This window comes from Peromyscus leucopus, chromosome 17 (assembly GCF_004664715.2).
Source record: "Peromyscus leucopus breed LL Stock chromosome 17, UCI_PerLeu_2.1, whole genome shotgun sequence".
In the NCBI taxonomy this organism is placed as follows: domain Eukaryota; kingdom Metazoa; phylum Chordata; class Mammalia; order Rodentia; family Cricetidae; genus Peromyscus; species Peromyscus leucopus.
The window spans coordinates 50,176,505-50,198,065 of NC_051077.1; the positions used below are offsets into that span (position 1 = coordinate 50,176,505).

General features: G+C 38.9%; 1 protein-coding gene across 1 annotated transcript in view; it reads right to left on the reverse strand.

Annotated features, from left to right (window-relative positions):
• Psd3 (pleckstrin and Sec7 domain containing 3) overlaps positions 1 to 21,561 on the reverse strand; it is a 449,956-nt gene that overhangs the window by 188,771 nt on the left and 239,624 nt on the right. Inside the window, 1 exon segment of the mRNA XM_028883856.1 lies at positions 10,363 to 10,452. Coding sequence (XP_028739689.1) covers positions 10,363 to 10,452 — 90 coding nt within the window.

A 21,561-nucleotide genomic window follows, 5' to 3' on the forward strand; every position in this document is an offset into this window, starting at 1 on the left:
ACCCTCTTAAGATAATATTTTGAGTAACTGATTTATGTTTTTGTAAATGAGGAGGTAACAAGTAATAATTTACCTATTTTTGCATTCTAGTAAAATAATTGCTTTAAGAATTAAGTAATCTCACAATGAGGTGAGCTCTGAATTGGCTTTCCATTTCAGCGTTCTTTTAAGTGGCAGTGGTATCCAAAGGGATACCATGTTTCAATTTTCTAGGAAAAACCTCGAAGGCATAGAAATCCTTGAGACTACAAGAAAGTGGAGGGCAATAGGATGAATGCATCCATTTGACAAATCGGACACTGGAGGAGAAGGTTCACCTTAAGAGACTTTCCTCACAGTTTCTCCCTGAGAACTAGCTTTGTGGTACTGTAAGTTATCCAGAGAGGGAAGCAAACACTATTCCTACCGAGCTATAACACCTATGAACTCAGAGACCAGCATGGCAAAATAGCTCCAAGTGTGCAGGAGCAGCACACACCTTGGTGGAAACCAACGACTCTGATTGGATACAAGGCCTGCTCAACAAGAGGGAGACCATGCCTAGTACTAGAAGCCGAGCCAACTACCCAGGGCTAGTGAAGTCACGGAATCTGGAGGTGGATCTACAGCTGCCATTTTACTAAACCAGCATAATCCCTACCTCCATTCTAAATATACCCACAGGTAAGTGTAGTTCTCACGCCTCATCAGTTAAACATCTCACTGCAACAGACCAAGCCCATTGTAGAAAACTACAACCGACTGAAAAACATAGAACAAGAGGTAGAGTGGTGCCCAGTCTCAGCAGACAGATCTGCAGTGGACAGATCTCCTATACCTAAGCCTCGGGAATTACTGCAGACGAGTATGTAGAAAGATTGTAAGCCAGAAAACCAAGAAGTTTTCTGTGAGACTGTGTCTCCTAGAAATGTCAGAAAGGCTATATACATCCATGGAATCTCATCAGCATGGCTTCCTAAACAAGCCCTGAGCAATGACGACACCACTGGAAATGTTAAGATGGAAGGGGAAAAGCCGTAAGGACCACCAGCTACAGGAAATGGGTGATGCTGAGGAGAAATGTTCTTCGCCAGAGAAGGGCCCTCCAGTGGGTTAGCCAATGTCAGGTAGTCAGCTCTGTCATATACACACAAGTAACGTTATATGGACTTTCCGAAAAGGTTGTGTTTATATATTTATCAGTACACACACACATACACACACCACCACCACCACCACCACAACACAACAACAACAAGTAAAGAAAGAAACATGAATTAGAGAGGAAAGAAGGGGTACATAAGGGAAGGTTTGGAGGGATGAAAGAGAAGGGGAGAATGATTGCAATTATATCATAAAAAGTCTTCCTTGAAAAGAAAAGTATGTGTGAATCTGGCTTTTGGTGTTTCTGAGAAAGCAACAGTTTAGGGAAAAAGCTGGGATGGGAAGGAAGAAAATGAACACAGAAGATTACTTCTACCTATGGAAAGTTTGAGGGAAGAGTAAAACTTAAAATTGGCAGATAACAACAGTCAATCCTTGACATCCATGTGGTGTTGGTTCCAATAACCCACTCCATCCACAGATAACAATGTGACAATCAAACATTCTATATACAATACTGTAGCATTTCTCCATGACCTTCACATATCCTTTTGGATATTTCAAACCATCTCGTGATGATTTACAATAATGAATGTAATACAAATGCTATAGAAATAATTGTTATACTATTTAGAGAATAACAGGAATAAAGTCTGTATATGTACAGGGAAGATTCAATTTCCCTACCAAATATTTTTAATCTATTGCTGGTTTAATGTGCAAGGCTGGCTATAACTACCAACAGGAATCCAGCACGGACAGAGAATAAACTTTGCAGGATAATTTCAGGTAAAGAAATGATTTATTCTGTGTTAGCTGATTTTCTGATTGAAGCTGATTTCTTTAAATGCTATAAATCTTTATTAAATAGCTTTTGGGCAATTTTTCCAAATCTGTTTCACACTCCCATCTCCTAATGAAACTAAGCAAGCACAGCAGAACATTTCTAAAGAGTCATTAAGTATATCCATTACTTTGTAGTGCTAGAATATAGCCACTCTCTGAGAAGGACTCAAAACTCCAAAGGTTCCATTTAGAGACCTACTACCCTCAAAAGTTCCATTTTCCTTTCACATAGTTATCAAATTAGTTCTTACTACCAACACATAATTGACACACATGTTTACTCTAACTTCATTTTTCTAATTCATTTCTAATATTCTCTAAAAATAATTGATCTTCAGGCTGTGGCCTGGTGATATCACTGTACTACTTTCATTTAGTTTATCTTAGAAGATGAAATTGCAGTGGCTAATATTTTTTCCCTGGAACATTGGCTCCAAATGTGCTTAGGCTAGTCTCTAGTGTCAAGGGCTTGCATATACCTGCATTTAAACAGCAATGTGTTTATGAAGCAAAGGAAGGAGAAGAGGCCAGGGTGGAGATGTAGCTCAGTGGCAGCAGAGTGCTTGCCTTGCATACTCAAGGGAGGAATGAAGAGAGGGAGGGAGAGAGGCAGGAAAGAGGGAGGGAAGAAGGGAGAAAGGAGGGAGGAAGCAAGGAAGGAAAGACAGAGGGAGGGAGAGATTATTAAAGTGATTACCTTAATTGTTGCTTGTTCTCATATTTTTGAGTCTGCTTCATGAAACTGATCTGTACACAGTGAAGTTATTACTACAACCATAAAACAGTTTTCCTTTGTGAGCTATTTTTATTGTAGCTACAAATTCCTCTAAATGAAAATGTTTTCCACTGTTCCTTAATGAATATACATGATATAACCATATTTTGCTGTGATGGCTCATTTACTATTGCATTATAAGCCTGCGGACAGAAGCATGTCACTCTTAGAGGCCTCCCAAGCTCCCTTGGGTAAATCATAAGCAAAAAGAGAAGGTTCAAAGTTGCAGTGAGACTTACTTTGAGTCAAGTCTATATGCTCATGTCTGAGTAATAGCAACAGCTAACTTTAGAGGGTAGTGCTGCAATGTTTTAAGAATGCTCTAAACATACCAATGTTCAAAATTTTGTGGAGTCACTGGAGTATGAGGCCAGGTAGTGTTGCTTTGTGGTCAAATTAAAAATAGACTCTGTGTGGGAATCATTAATATTCCATTACAACACACTGAATGATTACCACCATCCCTACTCACACTTTCCTTTTTTTAAAATTCATTCTTAAAAATGTATTTTGTTCATTTTACATACCATCCCAGTTTCCCCTCCCTCCCCTTCTCCTGTCCCTCCCCACCTCCCCTCATCCCACCCCACATCCACTCCTCAGAGAGGATAAGGCCTCCCTTGGGCGTCAACAAATCTAGCACACAAGTTGAGGCAGGGCCAAGCCCTCCCCCACTGTACTTTTAAGTAGCATCTGTCCGGCATACCTTCCTAACAGACTTCCTTTGTGGGGGTTTTTGCTGTTGTTTCAATTAAGTACAAACATGATTTGCAGATTTTCAGCTACTTCAAAGTATCATTCTCATTATCATCACCGTCATTCAAGGTCTGAACCATGCAAAAGGCACCACCATTATCTTGGCTTCCAGACTTCCACAGAGAAGGTAGAAAGAGAAGCATGCCTTTCATCTCACAACTCAGCTTGATTGCGGCCATACTGAAAAGAGGCAGCAAGAGTCTGTATTTTGAGCCACAGCCTTCAATGCTTTTTCTCTTTAGATGCTCACTAACATAGCTTTTCTTTTCAAAGGCTCTCCTTCTTATACTAGGATAAGCATCTGAGCCCTTTCCTCCATAGATACTGTTGCTACCAGGTTTACATGACCTTCTCTTTGAGAGCTCACCTACTCCAGGCAACAGTTGATGCTCTTTTTATAGCTACACTTAAATACCGCCCATAAGTTCCTATTTTCAACTACATACTCCGAATATAACTCAGATCAAGTATTTTTGAGAATTTGCTTCTGGCTTTTCATTTATAAAAAGTTTAGACCTGTTTCAGACTGAGGCCCCCTTCTTCCTCTCCTCCAGTCTTTGGGGCATGATCTTTTGAGAATGCTGCTATAAAAAGAACATCTTGCTTAGATTTAGGTCTGAGTATTTGGGGCTCCATTATTTGTGCATGCTTCTTTGTCTAAACCAGTAGCACAAGAGGAAAACAAACATTAATTTGAGTTTTCAAAGACAGAAACTGTAAACAACACTCCCAGCACTGACACTGAATGGATGCTTAAAGATCGCCAACCATTTTCCAACTCCTTTTGTGCCAAGGCATATTCTGCTTCAAAGACATCACAGGAGGAAGTCTGAACACGACAGGGAAACTGAGTACCCACTTGTGGTACAGGAGGGGAAGGACAAGGGAAGAGGCTGTACAGCACATACTGCAGGCCTCATGAGTCCACGGGGTACATGCTTTATCTTACAACTTTAGAGATGAAGACAGTGATTAAGATTAAGAGAGATTAAGAAGTAAAATGAACATCAATACCCGCTGCCAAGATTCCATCACTAGTGACATCACTAGCAACACTCTGATACACTGGGGAGTCCAGAGACTTCCACAACTCCATCAGGAAGCCTTGTGCATGACAAACGGACACGCATTACATCTCAGTCCCTCTGTTCACTCTAAGACACAGGGACTACAATCACATGTTATATGACCTGCAGCATCTCGCTCTCCAGATTCTTCTACACTGTTTATCTCAAACTCGGCCATGAAGCATTCTGATGCATTCAGTTTTGCAAATCACAGACCAGTGAGAAGACAGAATTTAACAGCTCTGACGGTCCTGGAACTCACTTTGTAGACCAAGCTGGCCTCAAACTCACAGAAATTCATATGCATCTACCTCCCAAGTGCCGGGATTAAAGGCATGCACCACCATGCCCAGTGAGAATTCCAGTTTACCACTTGTTTCTCTCCAACTCCATTTGGTTAGAACACAGTCAGAAAGGCATGGGGGATTTGAGAAAACAATCTAGCAACAGAAGCTCTAACAAGAGGCTCAAAGTAATAATACTTCCTATACATGTCCCTCCACACGACTGACACTGGTGTGCAGGCCGGCACTTTTCACTGGTGAACAGGCTTTGTGCTGCCCTTCTCACTCTATGCTTCCTCCCAGCAACATCCTTAGAAGAGTAAGAGGTTCATGTTGCTGTTCAGCTTTCAATTCTTCAAAATAATCCCCAATGTATTTTTGCTTTAAAGGCTGAATTTACTTCTGTATAACTCACAAATATCTAAACACACATTTAAATCCATATTTAAATCCATTTAAGAAGGAAAATCAGAAAAGCAGGATCTACTCAACCCCTATTGTGTTTATGTCCTAAGTTAATGAAGTTTGTTAGAAGCCATTGACTCTTTCATTGTTTTTAATATTGCTAGTTTTATCTGAGCTATGTTACATGATATCCAATACTCTTGGAAGAATTACAAAGAGCAGTAAAATTTTATTAAAGCCAATTTTAATATGATGCCTAATCTGATTGAATAGAGAGAACTGACCTTCCCTTTTTCTTTTAGTAAACCTGCTCATTACTTTTTCATTAAAACTTCATTTTTTGAGATAGTTGTAGAATAGTTTGGCATTACAAGGAATAATGGATTCCTTGTACCTTTATATGGTCCCATTCCATGTTGAGATTTGTAAAAGACTAATATATCAAGACAAGTAACAAGATTAATAGAATCTGGCCTCATTCATATTTCCTCAGCTATACTTCCATTCACTGATAATCACAGAATCTAATGCAAAGAGGGAAGGGCAAGCCGATGGAGTGGGAAGGTAAGGAAAAGTGAAGACCTGCTGCTTGAGGTCAACCTTTCGGTGGGAAATAGAGGAGAGTGGGGCACCTTATGTCATGTGAGCAGTCTTCTCCCCTGCTGAATGGGTCAAACTAGAGGCCAGATGGAGCTGGGGAGGTCAAGTAGGCTTGCTTGCTTTTGCTTTTCGAGAAGTATCCTTATAGTTCTTATTGTCAACTCTGTGTAAACAGGTCCTTTGTAGAGTTTGAACTCATAAAATATTTTATCTCTAACTTTCCAAAGTATTTTGAGTTGTTTTTATTTACACTTACAGACAGCCATAACTGAATAAAAAGCTAATGGTTATGAACCTGCATCGTATAATTTTTATTCTCTAATTGTATTTCTTTCTTGCCCAAGAAAATGTATTAATCTTCATCTAAAATTAATTTCTCTTTGTTGAGCTTTAAATCTGTTTAAGGTTTGCGACTTTCTGCCCAGATTTTCCATTGTTTTTAGAATGTACATTTCCTTAAGAATACCAAGTGAGACATTACATCGAAAACCAAGTATGTATCTGTAAAGCATCCAACCAACGAAAGGATGGACATAGAAAGTCTATGAAGTTCTGGAAACTTCTAAAAGGATCTTGTCTAAACTCTGTCCTTGAAGAAAGCAAGAAAAAAGAAATGCACTTAATTAAGAAATTTAGTGAGAGTCTGCTCAGATAGATCTATAATAATTTAAATTCAGTGTTCTTTATCTTTCCTTAATGAAATAAAGCATTTAAACCCTCCCTAAAGCAAACACATTGAGACTGTTAATAGGAGGTAGAAAATGAAACAGAATAACAGCTTCAATGAAAAATGCAGCGTCTAACTGAGCATCAAAATCATTACCACCTTTGACGAAGATAAATGATCTACCGCTGGCTCTTCCTGCTTTGTTTACTTTAGATTATGGATGTCTATAACTTTTACTCCAGACAACTTATGGGGAAAACTTATTTGCCAAAACACTCAAATTCCTCATCTGATTATTTAAGAAACAGCTGGAACTGCACTGACAATGGTAGAAGGGTCATCTTGTCTCTTGTCATCTTGTCATCCATCCTGTCAGCACAGTGGAAGGCCAGGCGGAGGAAGAGCTTATACACTCTGAATTAAAGAACAGAGGTACGTTTCTCATTCAATACACAAATAGATTAGGGCGTGGTTTCCTTGGTCCTGTCTGTTCAGATAAAGCAGAATAGACTATCCACGTGCATTCTAATACCGGAGAACTGCTCAAACTAAAGAAAGTCCTCCTTGTTTCTCAGCAGCGTGCCATCTCTGAGGACATGTGTACATTTGTCTCCAGAATCTTTTCCAAGTCCTACACCACCTGGTAAACACATGCTAAACCTTTAAAAACTACGCAACCACGATATAGGTAGAAATGTTACTTCTGGTCCAAAAACATTTGAAGAAATAGAAATCTAAATGTAACTTTAAACCACGGAGATTTAAAAACTGTTGTTTTTCATTAAATAGAGTGGCTGCCCTTTGAGCAACGGCTGTCCTAATCAGCAACTGTAACTCCACAGCTACCCAAAGCAGGTTCCACCACATGGGCCAAAGCCTTGGGAATTCTGTTCCCTCAGGCACGGCTCTCTCAAGGCCACTAAAGGAAACTATATCTAGATCTCTATCCCTTTAAAGAACTCAGGATTCAAAGGCTGAGATGAAATTCTGCTAGCTCAGAGATGCTGTATAGCAAGTAGCTAACCTTCTCTCCTTACTCCTCAAAAAACAGGATCCTTCTGCTCTGCCCCCACTTAAGACCTCTCTTTATACATGGTTACTCCCTACCACTTCCTGTCAGCTAACTGCAGACTCAGCCTTCTGAACGAAGGTTAATTTTATTTAATCAAACAAATGCGACATGTCTTTGCATCATTCAACAAATATTCCACAGAATAAACAAATGTAACACATCCTAAATTAATATTACACAAGAAAAAAACAAGGTCAATATGAAAAAACAAAATACCAACAAAGTTCAATGAAGTAGATTAAAGCATTTCTGATCATTAATACAGTAACTTATATTTTTATCAGAAACATATTCAAAGTCCTATTTTCACTCTCACCACACTTTTTAAAAAAAAATCTCAGAATGTCATGAATGCCTGTCATTTTACAGGTTGGAAATGGGGTGGAGGGAGAGAAAAAAGTGTTACTCAGAAACCTGTGAGATGGTAACATACACTTTTGTGGTTAGCTGTACGGTATACCTATTATATAATTGGAATTGTCTCCCAAATTAAAAGATAGTGAAAAGGAAAGCAAGCAGTACATCAAAGAATTTAAGAGCTGAAACAGGGGAGGAGGAAAGAAAGCAGAGGAATAGAAGCTAGGGAAAAGGTTGAAGACTCAACAATGAAATGAAGTCACAGTGCTTTCAAGAAAACCTTTCCTTCACTGGAGTTGACAGTAAACACCATTCCTGTTATCCTAAAACAAAAACACTGCCTCGATGCGTGAGTGGCGGCAGAGGGCTGCTCTGAAAGGAAATCCGGATTTCACATGACAGTTTCCACACTCAATGCCACTAGTGTTTCCAGTCACTAGATTCTGCCCATAGTAAATAACGGGTCCCTCCCTGAGGTTCACAGCCATGATTTAGCTGCAGGACTTCACAAAGCATCAGGCCAACCCTTGTCAGAGTAAATCAAGAACAGCATGTTTAGCTAACATGGACAGCTGTCAATGCACTGTACATTATCTACGCTTGGTTCTAGACAGCCTCATCAAAATCTTACAGTCTACCCAATAATATACCTGTAGCCATGGAGGCATCCACATGCTTATTATTAATATCTAAATGCTTTTAAATTAATATCTAAATATCTAGATATTTTCCAGTCAATTTCCCTTTCTCACGGAGTTGATAAAAACCTCATAGGCCCTCCCTTAAAAAGACTCCATCATTTTCCTCTGTAATACCATTACCACCACCACCACCACCACCACCACCACCACACAACACACACACACACACACACACACACACACACACACACACACACACACACGAAAAATAAAAATAAAAGAGTTGTTAACACTAATAGCTTTAATAGAGTGTGCACAACATACTCAGCATGTCATAGTTCTTCACTCTCTATTTCCCATCCTCATTTGAAATTGTACCCTCAGAAATGGAAGTATATACTCAACAAGGAAGCAATCTTAAAAAATAACTTGTTGGACTTCTTTAGGTATACTAACACGGTAAGGGAAAAATCTCACAGGACTGCATCCATAGAAAAAGAACTACAGATAACTGAATGGCTGAGAGTGGGAGAATTAGTCTTCTTCAGGAATAAGCCCATAATTGGTTATCCAGTAACGAGTGGTCAGCCCTAAAACATCTAAATCACATACATACAAGTAACACTAATTGAGCAGGTTACAGCATTCATATAACAATAACAACTAAAGAAAAAGAAGGCCTGATTTCAAGGGAAGGAAAGCAAGGGGTGAAGTACTTGGAAGGGACTGGGAGGAAGGGGTAAAGAACACAATTATTAAATAATTAAATAATTAACAATTAACAATTTTTAAATAATTAAAAAATCTTGTAATAGAGTAAATCAAAAACTACAAGAAAAGTAGTATTTTTAACCACATAAGTTTTGAAATCAGTTGCATTAAAATCATCATATTCTGAAGTCTGGTAGTACTGTATTTAATACCTCCTTTCATTTCTATAGTATGCCTCTTGACATACTATGGCAGAACTCCACCCTCTTGTGTTACACAGGCCTGGAGGTGTGGCTTGGCAGGACAGCCCTAGCTAAGCGTGCCCCATATACATAGACTAAAGGTTATATAAACTATAATGAAGGACACCTCTCTCCACAAGCATGTTTCCATCTCACGGCATGATTCAAATGTGTTACCATTCTGAGCAATCCTTCCAAAGTGACTGATTCCAAAAGGAAGCTATGCATACCAAGTTTTAAATGAAAGACTAGGACTGAACAGAGATCTGTAAAATTCACATTCTCAACATACATATCTTATATCCTACTTCTAAAATATTCATGCTCCACAGCAATTATTATTCCATATTTTATCAAATATGCTAGAAAAATCTACGGATGTCAAAGTTGATTTCGTCTCCTTGAAAACAATCTGATGAAAACATGATGAATGTTACAATAATAATGCCAATTGCAAATAATTCATTCACTGCACATCACTTGGGATTTAATCTATTTTGAGAGACAGATGAGTATCCCTGTGACTGAGGATGAACACCATCATACATGCCTCCAGAAGTCTGAAAATGCTTGTTTCTAAAATAACTGTACCCCTGCAACACAAACACCACTAACTAGTGGCATTACCAACTAGTCCACAGCTTCTTATTCTCTCTGCATTACTTATCATGATGCAGATTGTTAGAAATTATTGCCTTAGGAAACTTTGTCATCAGAACTACTCAAATCAAGGCTCAACAGAAATACCACCAATATGAGGCTAAACAAAAAGCTTAAAAACTCAAGCCATCATCAGCTCAAATTAGCAGTAACTATAAATGTAAATCTATTTGAAAACCGACAGTCCTATGCTTACTTTCAGAAGATCCTTGGAGAAATCCACACCTTCATTTACTCCCTGGAGATTTGTAATGAACTCTTGGCAGGTCATCTTCTTTCCAATATTCTAAAATAAAGGAAAATAACATTACACAATTAAGACTAATTCTTTAAAATGTAGATAAGCAGAGTTAGTAACGGATCTGGTTTTGAACACGTGTCTGTGTGTATGTGTGCGAGAGAGAGAGAGAGAGAGAGAGAGAGAGGGAGAGAGAGAGAGAATGAGAATAAAATTCTAATGTAAGAAAGATGCATGGCTTAGTATGCTTTTAAAACTGTCATACTGTATAAATAACATTATGTTAAACCTTTATTTTAACCCAGACAAAAATGTGCAAAATGATGCTGCATTTATACAAGTGATATATAATATGGTTTTAAACTTAAAAGCATGGGTTAAAATGTCATTTATGAGCTGAATTGGTGCTTATATTTCCTTACATTTGAGTACACTCAGGGTCCTTAGATTCATTTACTTTGAAGCTGGCAGACTATCTTACCAGCAGAGGAAACGACTTCCAAGTAAGATAAACAGGAATTCATGCTTACAGTCACAGGAGGAGCCAGAATGTGAACACAATGTGAACCAGCTGCCTGAGCTGCAGTTCGCACACCAAGCTGACCAGGGGCAAATGACACTCGTGCATGCAGTGGGCTGCTCTTTATAATGCACCTCTAAGCCTAAGGAATGAATGGGGCAAAAGGATATCTGCCCCTTCCATCCAGAGAGAGGCATCACATCCATCTTCCAATGCAATAAGCAAAAAAAAAAAAAAGTACCATTCCAAAGTCACTTTATCTTTCAAAGCTGCTCACTTGAGAAATAAATCTTGAAAAGACATCAAAGAACCAAAAGTACTCTGGCACATGCAGGGGAGGGATGCAGACCATAGAGAGGTGGCACGGGTGTACAGCATCTCCAGCAGTATGTAATGCAAGTGAACAAAGGGTGTGGTAGCATTCTTAGGTCTGAACACAACAGTTTCAGGAGGATGCTCTCCAAAGCTATTTGATAGCTTCACAAACAGCAGAGGTATGATGTGAACCGTGGCAGTCAAAATGACTAAAGCACATGCTCCCACAGACGAAGAGTACAAGTACTTCACTGATAGTTTCACAGCAGCACATACACAGAACCCCAGCTTCGAGAACACACCCCTTTTCTCGGGGCAACTGTCACACACCTTCCTTGTGTTCTACTCGACTCATCCCACCCGGCTCTCTAAATATTTAGAGTGGAAGTGTGAAAACTGTTTTGTCAAAATTCTTGCCTTTTCCATCAGCAAGTAGGCACGGAGTTCCTACGAAAGACTGGATGAATCGCTTGACACTAAGAACAAGCCTTGCCAATCAACTTATTCAGTAGATATTTCCAATGAATAAAGTCTGCATTTCTGAAGTTTTGATGATTTTTTTTTTATTTAAAGCACAGGAAGGAACTTTAATTTTAAAATGTCCTTTGTAATGGTATACCAAAAATGACAAAAATTCAATTTTCATAATATTTTCTTAGGTCAAGCAAGGTACCTCAAGGTATCATCAAATCATTTCAATATGAGTTGGCAAGGTCTTTTTTTGTTCCAAGAACAAAGAAAAAACTGAATAATCATGAAGCAATTATGTCTTTTAAAAGTCTTTGCATTCAATGAAAAAATTTTTAAAGACTCCTCAATATAATCACTAATCACACAAAAAATATTTTAACATGTCTGAGAAATTCAAATTCCTTTTTAAAATTGGTACATTATTTTGCTTCTAATAAACTGTTAATAATTATTACCAAGTATAAACCATTCTAAAATGTTTAACATGTGATAACATATTTCATTTCAATTTGTAGTTTTTATTGCAAATAAGAATTATGATCCAAAAAAAAACATTCTAAGTATAAAAACCTAACACAAGTAAACTTTTATAGATAATCAGACGAAATATAAATTCAAGGAGAAATATGAAATAAAACAGTGACTCTTTGGTGGATTTGGGCAAAGTAAGGTGGGAACCTTCTGGAAAGGATTGACCACTAACACAACTGATAATTCATGAGATTTTAAAGAAAATCTCAAAGTCAACATGAGTTTGGAGGAAGTTGGTTCCAGCTTTCATGGGAGACTCTGAGGGGTTTAAGATTTCAACAGAAGTAGAATTAGAAATAGAGCCCAAAAGACAGGACTGACTTGTTATAATCAGGACACAATCATGCAAACAACAGTTTGTCTTATTTGTATGTCAGAAGAACATGATCCTGGAGAGGACGCCCACTGCTGGTGAAGCTGCTGCTGCATTACTGAAATGACAGCACAGATCCAGTCTGGAGCATCACATACAGCCAAAGACAGGGCATTCCAATTTTATCTTGCTGCTGCGATAACACAAGAAGCAACTTACGGAAGGAAAGGATTTATTGTATTTATACTTGCAGTTCACAGTCCATAACTGAGGGAAATCAGGGCAGAAACTTGTGGTCAGAACGTGAAACAGAAACCGTGGAGAAGCGCTGCCTGCTGGCTTCCTCTCTTGGCTTGCTTGTAGGCTCATGGCTTCACTAGCTATTATACTGCCCAGAGCCATCTGGCCAAGACGGTACTGCCTACAGTGAGATGGCCTTCCTGCATCAAAAGACGGTCCCAAACAGACCTGCCCACAAGCCAATTGTCCTAGGTAATTTCTCAGTTGAGGTTTTCCGCTCAGTTAGCTGTAAGCTGTGCCAAGTTGACAAAGCTGTGACCTGAGGGTTGAAAAACTGGACTCTGATTCTGAAGGACATTCTACCACAAGGAAAAGACTATCCCACAGCACTGTACACTACAGATAAGTCTGTCAACCTACATGTCAAACTCCATTGTCATCTAACTCCAACAACTGCCAGAGACCCCCAACTTTCAGCAAGCACAGGCTGATTAGTAGGTAGGCATCACCAGAAATGCAAAATTCTGCCCCAGCAAGACGATGCCTCCTCAAAGGCTCAGGTGATCATTAACAGTTTGAGTAATTGTTTTAATTAAGGAACATGTGCTGGTACAGAAACATATGGCTATTGCAAACTTAATGATCTGTTGCATAGTATAAGCATAACTTTTAAGGTTGATAAAATTTTCATATACTCATTGTCCCCTGGAACCAGAGAATACCTCCGAGGAATGCCCGAATGGAATGCTCGGGATATATGGCTGGATTGATGTGCTTTGGTTGTTTAAACATAGGCTATTCATAAAGGATAGTCTTTGCTATCTCTCTGTTTTGGTATCAGATTGATATCGCTCCCACAGTGAATCTGAGAAGTGTCCTCTCCCATTTTCTTTACAACTGGGATATACTTCACACCTACAGCCATGCAATGAGCTTTTCACTGCGGAGAGATCTTCGTTTAGTACCTTAACTGGCTAAAGGTCTACTCAGCGTCTATACTTCTGAGTTCCAGTAGTTTCTTTGTTGTTGTTCATTTCAACTAAATCACCTATTCTGTTGACATACAATGACTGGCAGTATTTACTTAGGATCCTTGTATTTCTACAAGGTCAATCAATAATAATGTTCCCTCTTTCATACTGCATTTTGTAATATATCTCTTCTCTCTTTTCATGGTTTGAAAATGTCACTGATAGGGGGCTGGAGAAATGGCCCAGCAGTAAAGAGCACTGACTAGTCTTTCAAAGGACCTTGATTCAATTCCCCGCAGCCACATGGCAGCTCACAACTGTCTGTAAGTCCAATCTCAGGGGATGTAACGACCTCACATGGGCACATATGAAGGCAAAATGCCAATGCACATAAAGTAAAAACAAATCATTACTTTCTTTTAAAAAGAGAAAATGTCACTGATACTATAGAAGAGTAAACCTATGTATGACCTATGAATCCACTAATTTTTATTGTTCTTCTATTTTGTATTTCTGCCGTATGTTATATTTCCTTTTGTTTCACTAGTTTACACGTGTTTGTGATTTGTTTCTAAATAGGCAAGATGGTTGATTTGTACTCATTCTTCCTTTCCGAATGGCCCTTACAGCAAATTCACCATACAGGACTACTAATGTATCCTAAACGATGTTTTTAAAAAATACATTTTTATTTTCATCCCAAATTACTTCTCCATTCCCATTTTGAATTTCTTCCTTGACCCATTGTTTATTTGGGAATATACTGTTCTAATGTCCACAAATTTCCTTCAGTCCCTTTTAATTTCATTCCACAATATAGAGAACATAATTTGTACAGTTTCAGTCTTTTTGCATTTATTGACTTGTTTTTTGCCCTGCTCTTTACAAAATCCAAGAACACACTAACGTTTGCCCCTTGTTTTACAGGATGGCACATAGAAACACTCCAGGAAGAAATATATAGCGGTGGTCTGAAAGGCTATTGAGCACAGAGACTTCTGTCTTTTGTGGGGCTAAGATATTCACCTACTTGACATATGTCTGTCTTTACCAGCGCCACCCGCTCCGTGTGTGTGTGTGTGTGTGTGTGTGTGTGTGTGTGTGTGTGTGTGTGTGTAAAGCAGAGCCAAAGTAGATTAATTAATCGAGGAAGGAGTCCAAGAACCAGAGAGGAGGAATACCCCTTTGTGGCTTCTAACTGATTAAATCACTGCCACTAGAGGCAACTCAATCTTCAGGCCTAGTCTCCCCTACAAGCAGGGTAGGCATGTATAGGACAGAGGATGAAAATCCTAACCTTCTAATCAACTGGTCTGTTCTCTTGGAATCCACCCCTCCCATTCTGCAGCTATCCAGTAAGCCACAAAGAATTAATTCCAAATAAAAATCATTATCACCCAGAAAATCTCAAGGGATTAAGGGCTCTCTATAAGAATCTCCTCTCACTTAGAAAACTGCAAACATTTTAGGAGGTCTGTATTAGGTGCTAGATGTTGAAGACCAAAAGAACCAAAGTTTCTCCTAGATCTTTTCCAACCCTGTGCCTATAAAGGTTCTAATCCATGTGCCAGAGGCAAAAAACAAACACTACTTATTTTATTACAATTTCCCAGGTACCTATATTGATTCAAAATGTTACAACTTCTTATTGGATTCTTTTCTTGTTATAAGTGTCCTACTTTGTCTCCAGTAAAAGAGTACTATCCTGAAGTCTACTTTGCTGACAGAAGTAGATGCCTCAATCTCTTACTATTTTGTAAGTGGGGGAGGAAAACTTAGGGAATACTCGCTACTTCTTTGTAGGTCCTATATTATTTGCTGAAAGTGAAAGATTTAAAATAGTTCAGCAATCCTGTGAGTCCTTCAGGAGCCTGCAGTTTGTTTTTTTTTTCCCCCTGAAGGAATTTCTGCTATTGAAGGAAATCCAGTCCAGTCATTAGCTGGCCACTGAGCCAAAGGAACAGAGACTCAGAAGCCACATGGACAAAGATGGATTCTGCAATGGCACTAGCACATGCTGAGACTCGCTTTCAATGCTCCAGCAGGCAGTTCACCCCGTCTCCCCCTGGATGTTCGACCTACGCAGCATCTTAGGGTCAGGCAGAAGTTGCAAGCCTATCTACTTCTCCAGCCTTTCTTTCTGGGGTATTCATGAGAGGTTTTCTAGAGGACCAAAACCATGTCAAAACTTACCAAAGCTCCATTTGTGTACAAAATTCCCCAAGCTTCCCTTCTACAAAATTTGATATGGTGCTTGTCACAACTTGTCACCATCTGAAGCAACAACAATATTCAACAGCTGCCATAGGCAATTTTCCCTGAGTAAGTGCAGAGCCAGGGCAAAGGGAGACAAATCCCAGGGGTGAGTAGCTAGACAAATCATCGACAATCCTCTGGAAATGAGGCTCTGGATCACACCACATTCCTGCCCCATAGATATTCATCTTCTGGTTTCACAGTCACTATGATTTGTAAGGCCGTTGGTTTTAAAGGCTGGTTCTCACAGAGCTGAAGAGAAGGGATGTAACCTGACAAGTAAAACCCTATGCAATGGCTTTTTGGACATTAGGTGTTTTCATCTGGTTTCCCTTGAATACACTCTAGACTGCTACAAGCCTGGGGTTAATTTCCAGGGTCCTAAAAATGGTGACTATCTCTATCAATATTACCAAAGTTATATTACAGCAGATTTCCTGAGGCCCTCACTCTGCCATGCTGGAGGTATTGTAATATTTTCAGCATTCTTCAAGGAGACTCGTGATACTATCTTTAAAGACTACTGGGTAAGCATGGCAACATAAGCTTGTAATCCCAGCACTTAGCAGGTGTAAAGAGGGGCTCAGGAGTTCAAGACCATCCTCAGCCACATAAGTAGTTCTTGGCTATCCTGTGCTACAGGATACCCTGCCTTAAATAGCAAAGGAAATTACTGTATGAAGAATGCTTTCTCAGTACACTGAATTTCTACTGTAAATGGAACTGTCACCAGTTTAGGAAACAATGGTGTGATTTATAATACTTTCAAACAGCAGCAAAGTGTGCAGAGTCATTTTGGTTTAAAAACACATACTTCATTTTAAATCCATATTTATTTTGATTGTTCCTTTAGTAGCTCCTCTGGTATACTTCCAATGATGACCATATCATTTCCACAGTAGTAATAAAGATACCCTTTGAACATACCTATAGACTTTGAAACTGCAATTGGGAATGACCTGCACTGCTGGAGACCTGCTCCCCCCACCCCCAAGGTACTCTTGAGGAAGGAGAAGTGAGAAATATGTAGACATAAGCATAGAGGAGAGAGACCATTAGAAAACACAGGATAGGTCAGGAGGGCTGGGTCAAAACCCATCCACCCCTTCTGTCTCTTCTAAAGGGCTTTTATTTTAATCCATCCATCCCTTTATTTTTATTTATTTATTTATTTATTTATTTATTTATTTTTATTTATTTATTTTTGAGTAAACCCAAAACTTATTCTAAGCCACAGTCATCCCCCCCTCCCATATAGCCTCCCTGGTTCTGTGGATTGCAGTCTGATTGTTCTTTGCTTTATATCTACAACCCACTTATGAGTGAGTACATACCACGTTTGTCTTCTGGGTTTGGGTCACCTCACTCAGGATGATATTTTCTAGTTCTATCCCTTTGCCTGCAAATTTCATGCTATCATTGTTTTTCTCTGCTGAGTAGTACTCTATTGTGTATATGTACCACATGTTCTTAATCCATTCTTCGGTTGACGGGCATCTAGGTTGTTTCCAGGTTCTGGTTATTACAAATAGTGCTGCTATGAACATAGTTGAGCATGTTTCCTTGTGGTATGATTGAGCATTCCTTGGGTATATGCCCAAGAGTGGTATGGCTGGGTCTTGAGGTAGATCAATTCCCAATTTTTGAGAAACCGCCATATTGATTTACACAGTGGTTGTACAAGTTTGCATTCCCACCAACAGTGGAAGAGTGTTCCCTTTGCTCCGCATCCTCTCCAACATAGACTGTCATTAGTGTTTCTGATCAATGCCATTCTAACAGGTGTAAAGTGGTATCTCAGAGTCGTTTTGATTTGCATTTCTCTGATGATTAAGGATGTTGAGCATTTCTTTAAATGTCTTTCAGCCATTTGTGATTCTTCTTTTGAAAATTCTGTTTAGCTCTTTAGCACATTTTTAATTGGATTGTTCAGTATTTTGATGTCTAGTTTCTTGAGTTCTTTATATACTTTGGAGATCAATCCTCTGTCAGATGTGGGGTTGGTCTTTTCCCATTCTGTAGGTTGTCACTTTGTCTTATTGACCGTGTCTTTTGCCCTACAAAATCTTCTCAGTTTCAAGAGGTCCCATTTATTAATTGTTGCTCTCGGTGTTTGTTCTGCTGGTATTATATTTAGGAAGTGATCTCCTGTGCCAATGCGTTCAAGTGTACTTCCTACTTTCTCTTCTATTAAGTTTAGTGTAACTGGATGAATGTTGAGGTCTTTGATCCACTTGGACTTGAGTTTTGTGCATGGTGACAGATATGGATCTATTTGTAATCTTTTACATACTGACATCCAGTTATGCCAGCACCATTTGTTGAAGATACTTTTATCCATTGTATAGTTTTGGCTTCTTTGTCAAATATCAGTTGTTCATATGTGCGTGGATTAATGTCAGGGTCTTCAATTTGATTCCATTGGTCTGTATGTGGGTTTTTATACCAGTTCCAAGCTGTTTTTACTACTATAGTTTTATAGTAGAGCTTTAGGTCAGGAATGGTGTTGCCTCCAGAGGTTGCTTTATTATACAGGATTCTTTTAGCTATCCTGGGCCTTTTATTTTTCTATATGAAGTTGAGTATTTTTCTTTCCAAGTCTGTGAAGAATTGTGTTGGGATTTTGATGGGGATTGCATTGAATCTGTAGATTGCTTTTGTTAAGATTGCCATTTTTACTATGTTAATCCTACCTATCCATGAACATGGGAGATGCTCTGGTTTCTCTTCAGATCGTATAAATCTTTCGCCTTTTACTAAAAGGCTTTTTAAAGGAAAGCAAAGGGGTGGAGCAAAAGACCTCCCCCCAGCACAGCCAAGTGTAGAACATCCCAAACACCTGGTGACCTTGCACGTGGTCAAACCATCTCCTAATGCAGCCCTGCTGTGTAAAGTAAGCTCAGATCTCTCAAGAAAACCTTTGTTTGCTCCCGCACTGCACATACCTTCAGGTTCAAATATCTTCATCATCAGAATCAACTAAACTTCAGTGGGGAAAGTATTTGGGAGGGAATATATTAAATATTATAGTTGATCAAGAGAATATTTGAATCATACAGGAATATATTTTAGAAAAATGTAAATGTTATTATTTCTATAAGGGACTAGAGCATGAAGATGTTGGCATATTCAGGAGGAAGTAGAGGACTAGAATCAATCCCCTGCTGGTGGGGAGGGTTGGCTATGCTTTGGATTACACAGTATAGAAGCACAGTGCAATCACATAGTGCACTGTGTGCCAATTTCTCTTACCAACAGAGAAAAAAGGTAAGAAAGACGCATGGCTTTCTCTGTGTCAAAGATGTCCAACTACCTCTTGAACACTTGATTGGTTGAAGCTGATTATCACTGCCCTTTGTTGCCTTTCTCTGGCTTACTGGTAGTTCTTCTAAGAGAGGTTTGCAGGCAAAGGTGAAGGCCTTACCGTCATGTATTTAGACATTCTCCCTTCTACAAAGTTTCACAAAAATTAGAATCAAAGTAAAAAATAAAGTGTCTTTCATCCAGAAACCTTCTTCATGATGCTTCTATTCTCTTGTCATGTAAAGTCACATGGATTTTAAAATATCATTCAAGCAAAAGCTGTCCACTGGGTAAAGCGACCTTGAGTTACTTTATATCTTAAGAATTCTAGTTTGTATAATAAGAATTCTTAGGATAGCAAAGATGCTCATATATTCATTCTGTTCACAAGTTGATTAAAGAAGGGTAGGCCTCTCTAAAACAAGGCTTGACCAACTACCTGAGTTCCTTTTTAAGAGATCAGTAAAGAATAAAAACTTGAAAAGCCACCCTGACTCATTTAGACATAGAGATGTATTACTTCTCAAATCTAAAATGCTAACACAGATGGCTCCCTTGGAGACAAGGAAGACTTTAATCCAAACTTGGAGAGTTAAAGTATGCAAACAGGAAATACGATAACTTTTAAGAATCTTGTTTGAAACCTTCAAATATTATACTTAAATGTTTAGGTGATCAAGGTGCTATTTTGAAGAAAAAGTATTAAAGAGGAAAAATCAGACTTTCTTATTAAAGGTTCACCAAATAAGCTGAAAATTATTCTCTACACTTATTATATTGCTGCATTAAAATATTTTCTTTTTAAGAAAGATTTATATTTTTATTTGTGTGTGTGTGTGTGTGTGTGTGTGTGAGAGAGAGAGAGAGAGAGAGAGAGAGAGAGAGAGAGAGAGAGAGAGAGAGAGAGAGAGAGATTGATTGATTTTATGCTTTTACATCATGGGTGTCCAGGTATCAGTGGAGACCAGAAGGCGGCATTGGATCCCTGGAGCTAGAGTGTCTTAGGGTTTCTACTGTTGCCAAGAAACTCCATGACCAAAAACAAGTTGGGGAGGAAGGGTTTCTTTGGCTCACTTCCACATCACTGTTCATCACTGATATACACTGGAGCTGCTTACTGGTTTGCTCTTCATGGATTGCTCAGCCTGCTTTCTTATAGACCCCAGGTCTCAGGGCTGGCACCACCCACAATGGACTGGGACCCCCCATCTGTCACTAATTAAGAGAAGGCTCTACTGGCTTGCCTGCAGCCTGATCTTCTGGAGGCATTGTCTTAACTGAGCTTCCCTCCTCTCAGATGACTTGAGCTTGTGACAGGTTGACACCAAACTAGCCAGCACATGACATTATAGGTGGTTATGAGCTGGCTAATGCGGATCTGGAGTCTGAACTCAGTCCTCTGGAAGAACAGGAAGCCCTCTGACTAGTGGAGCCATTGCTCCTGCCCCTAAAATAGATTTCTTTTAATAGAAAAGAGTCTTTTCTCCAGGTATCTTTTAAAGACACAGTGAATGTCTATCTTTTAAAGACACAGTGAATGTTTTTGTTTTTTGAGGGGAATTCTTTGTTTTCCAAATAAATAAATTTAAATGTTTTAGAACAGTCCTAGTTCAAACTTTATGAGAACATTCTAAATCTCACCTAATTAAGTTGAGGGAGGAGACATCCAAACTGCAAGTAGTTTTAAAGCAAATTAAAAAAAATATTTATGTGTTTGTGTGTATGAGAAAGAGAAATGTATTGTGTGGGCACTAGATCCCCTGGATGGAGAATTACAGAGGGTTGTAAGCTGCCAAACAGGTGCTGGGACTTTGACCTGAAGTTTTCTGTGAGAATAACAAGTGTTCTTAAATACAGAGCCATCTCTTCAGCCCTGAAAGAAGTATTAAACAGATAAATTCTGTAAATTTCTGTAAAGGATCAGACAGAAAATATTTGCAGACCGTAAGTTCTCTGTAACAACTGCTCAACATTGCCATCTCTGTAAAGATTTTTAAAAGTAGGCATGGATGTATTCCAGTAAAACTTTATACACATACACACACACACACACACACACAAAAAAAAAAAAAAAAAAAAAACCACAACAAAACATAGAACCCAATTGTGCCCGCCTGTACTGGCTGGCTTTGTGTGTCAACTTGACACAAGCTAGAGAGTCCTAAGAGGAAGGAGATAAGAGCCAGCTGTAAGGTATTTTCTCATTTAGTGATCAAAGCAGGAGAGCCCAGGCCATG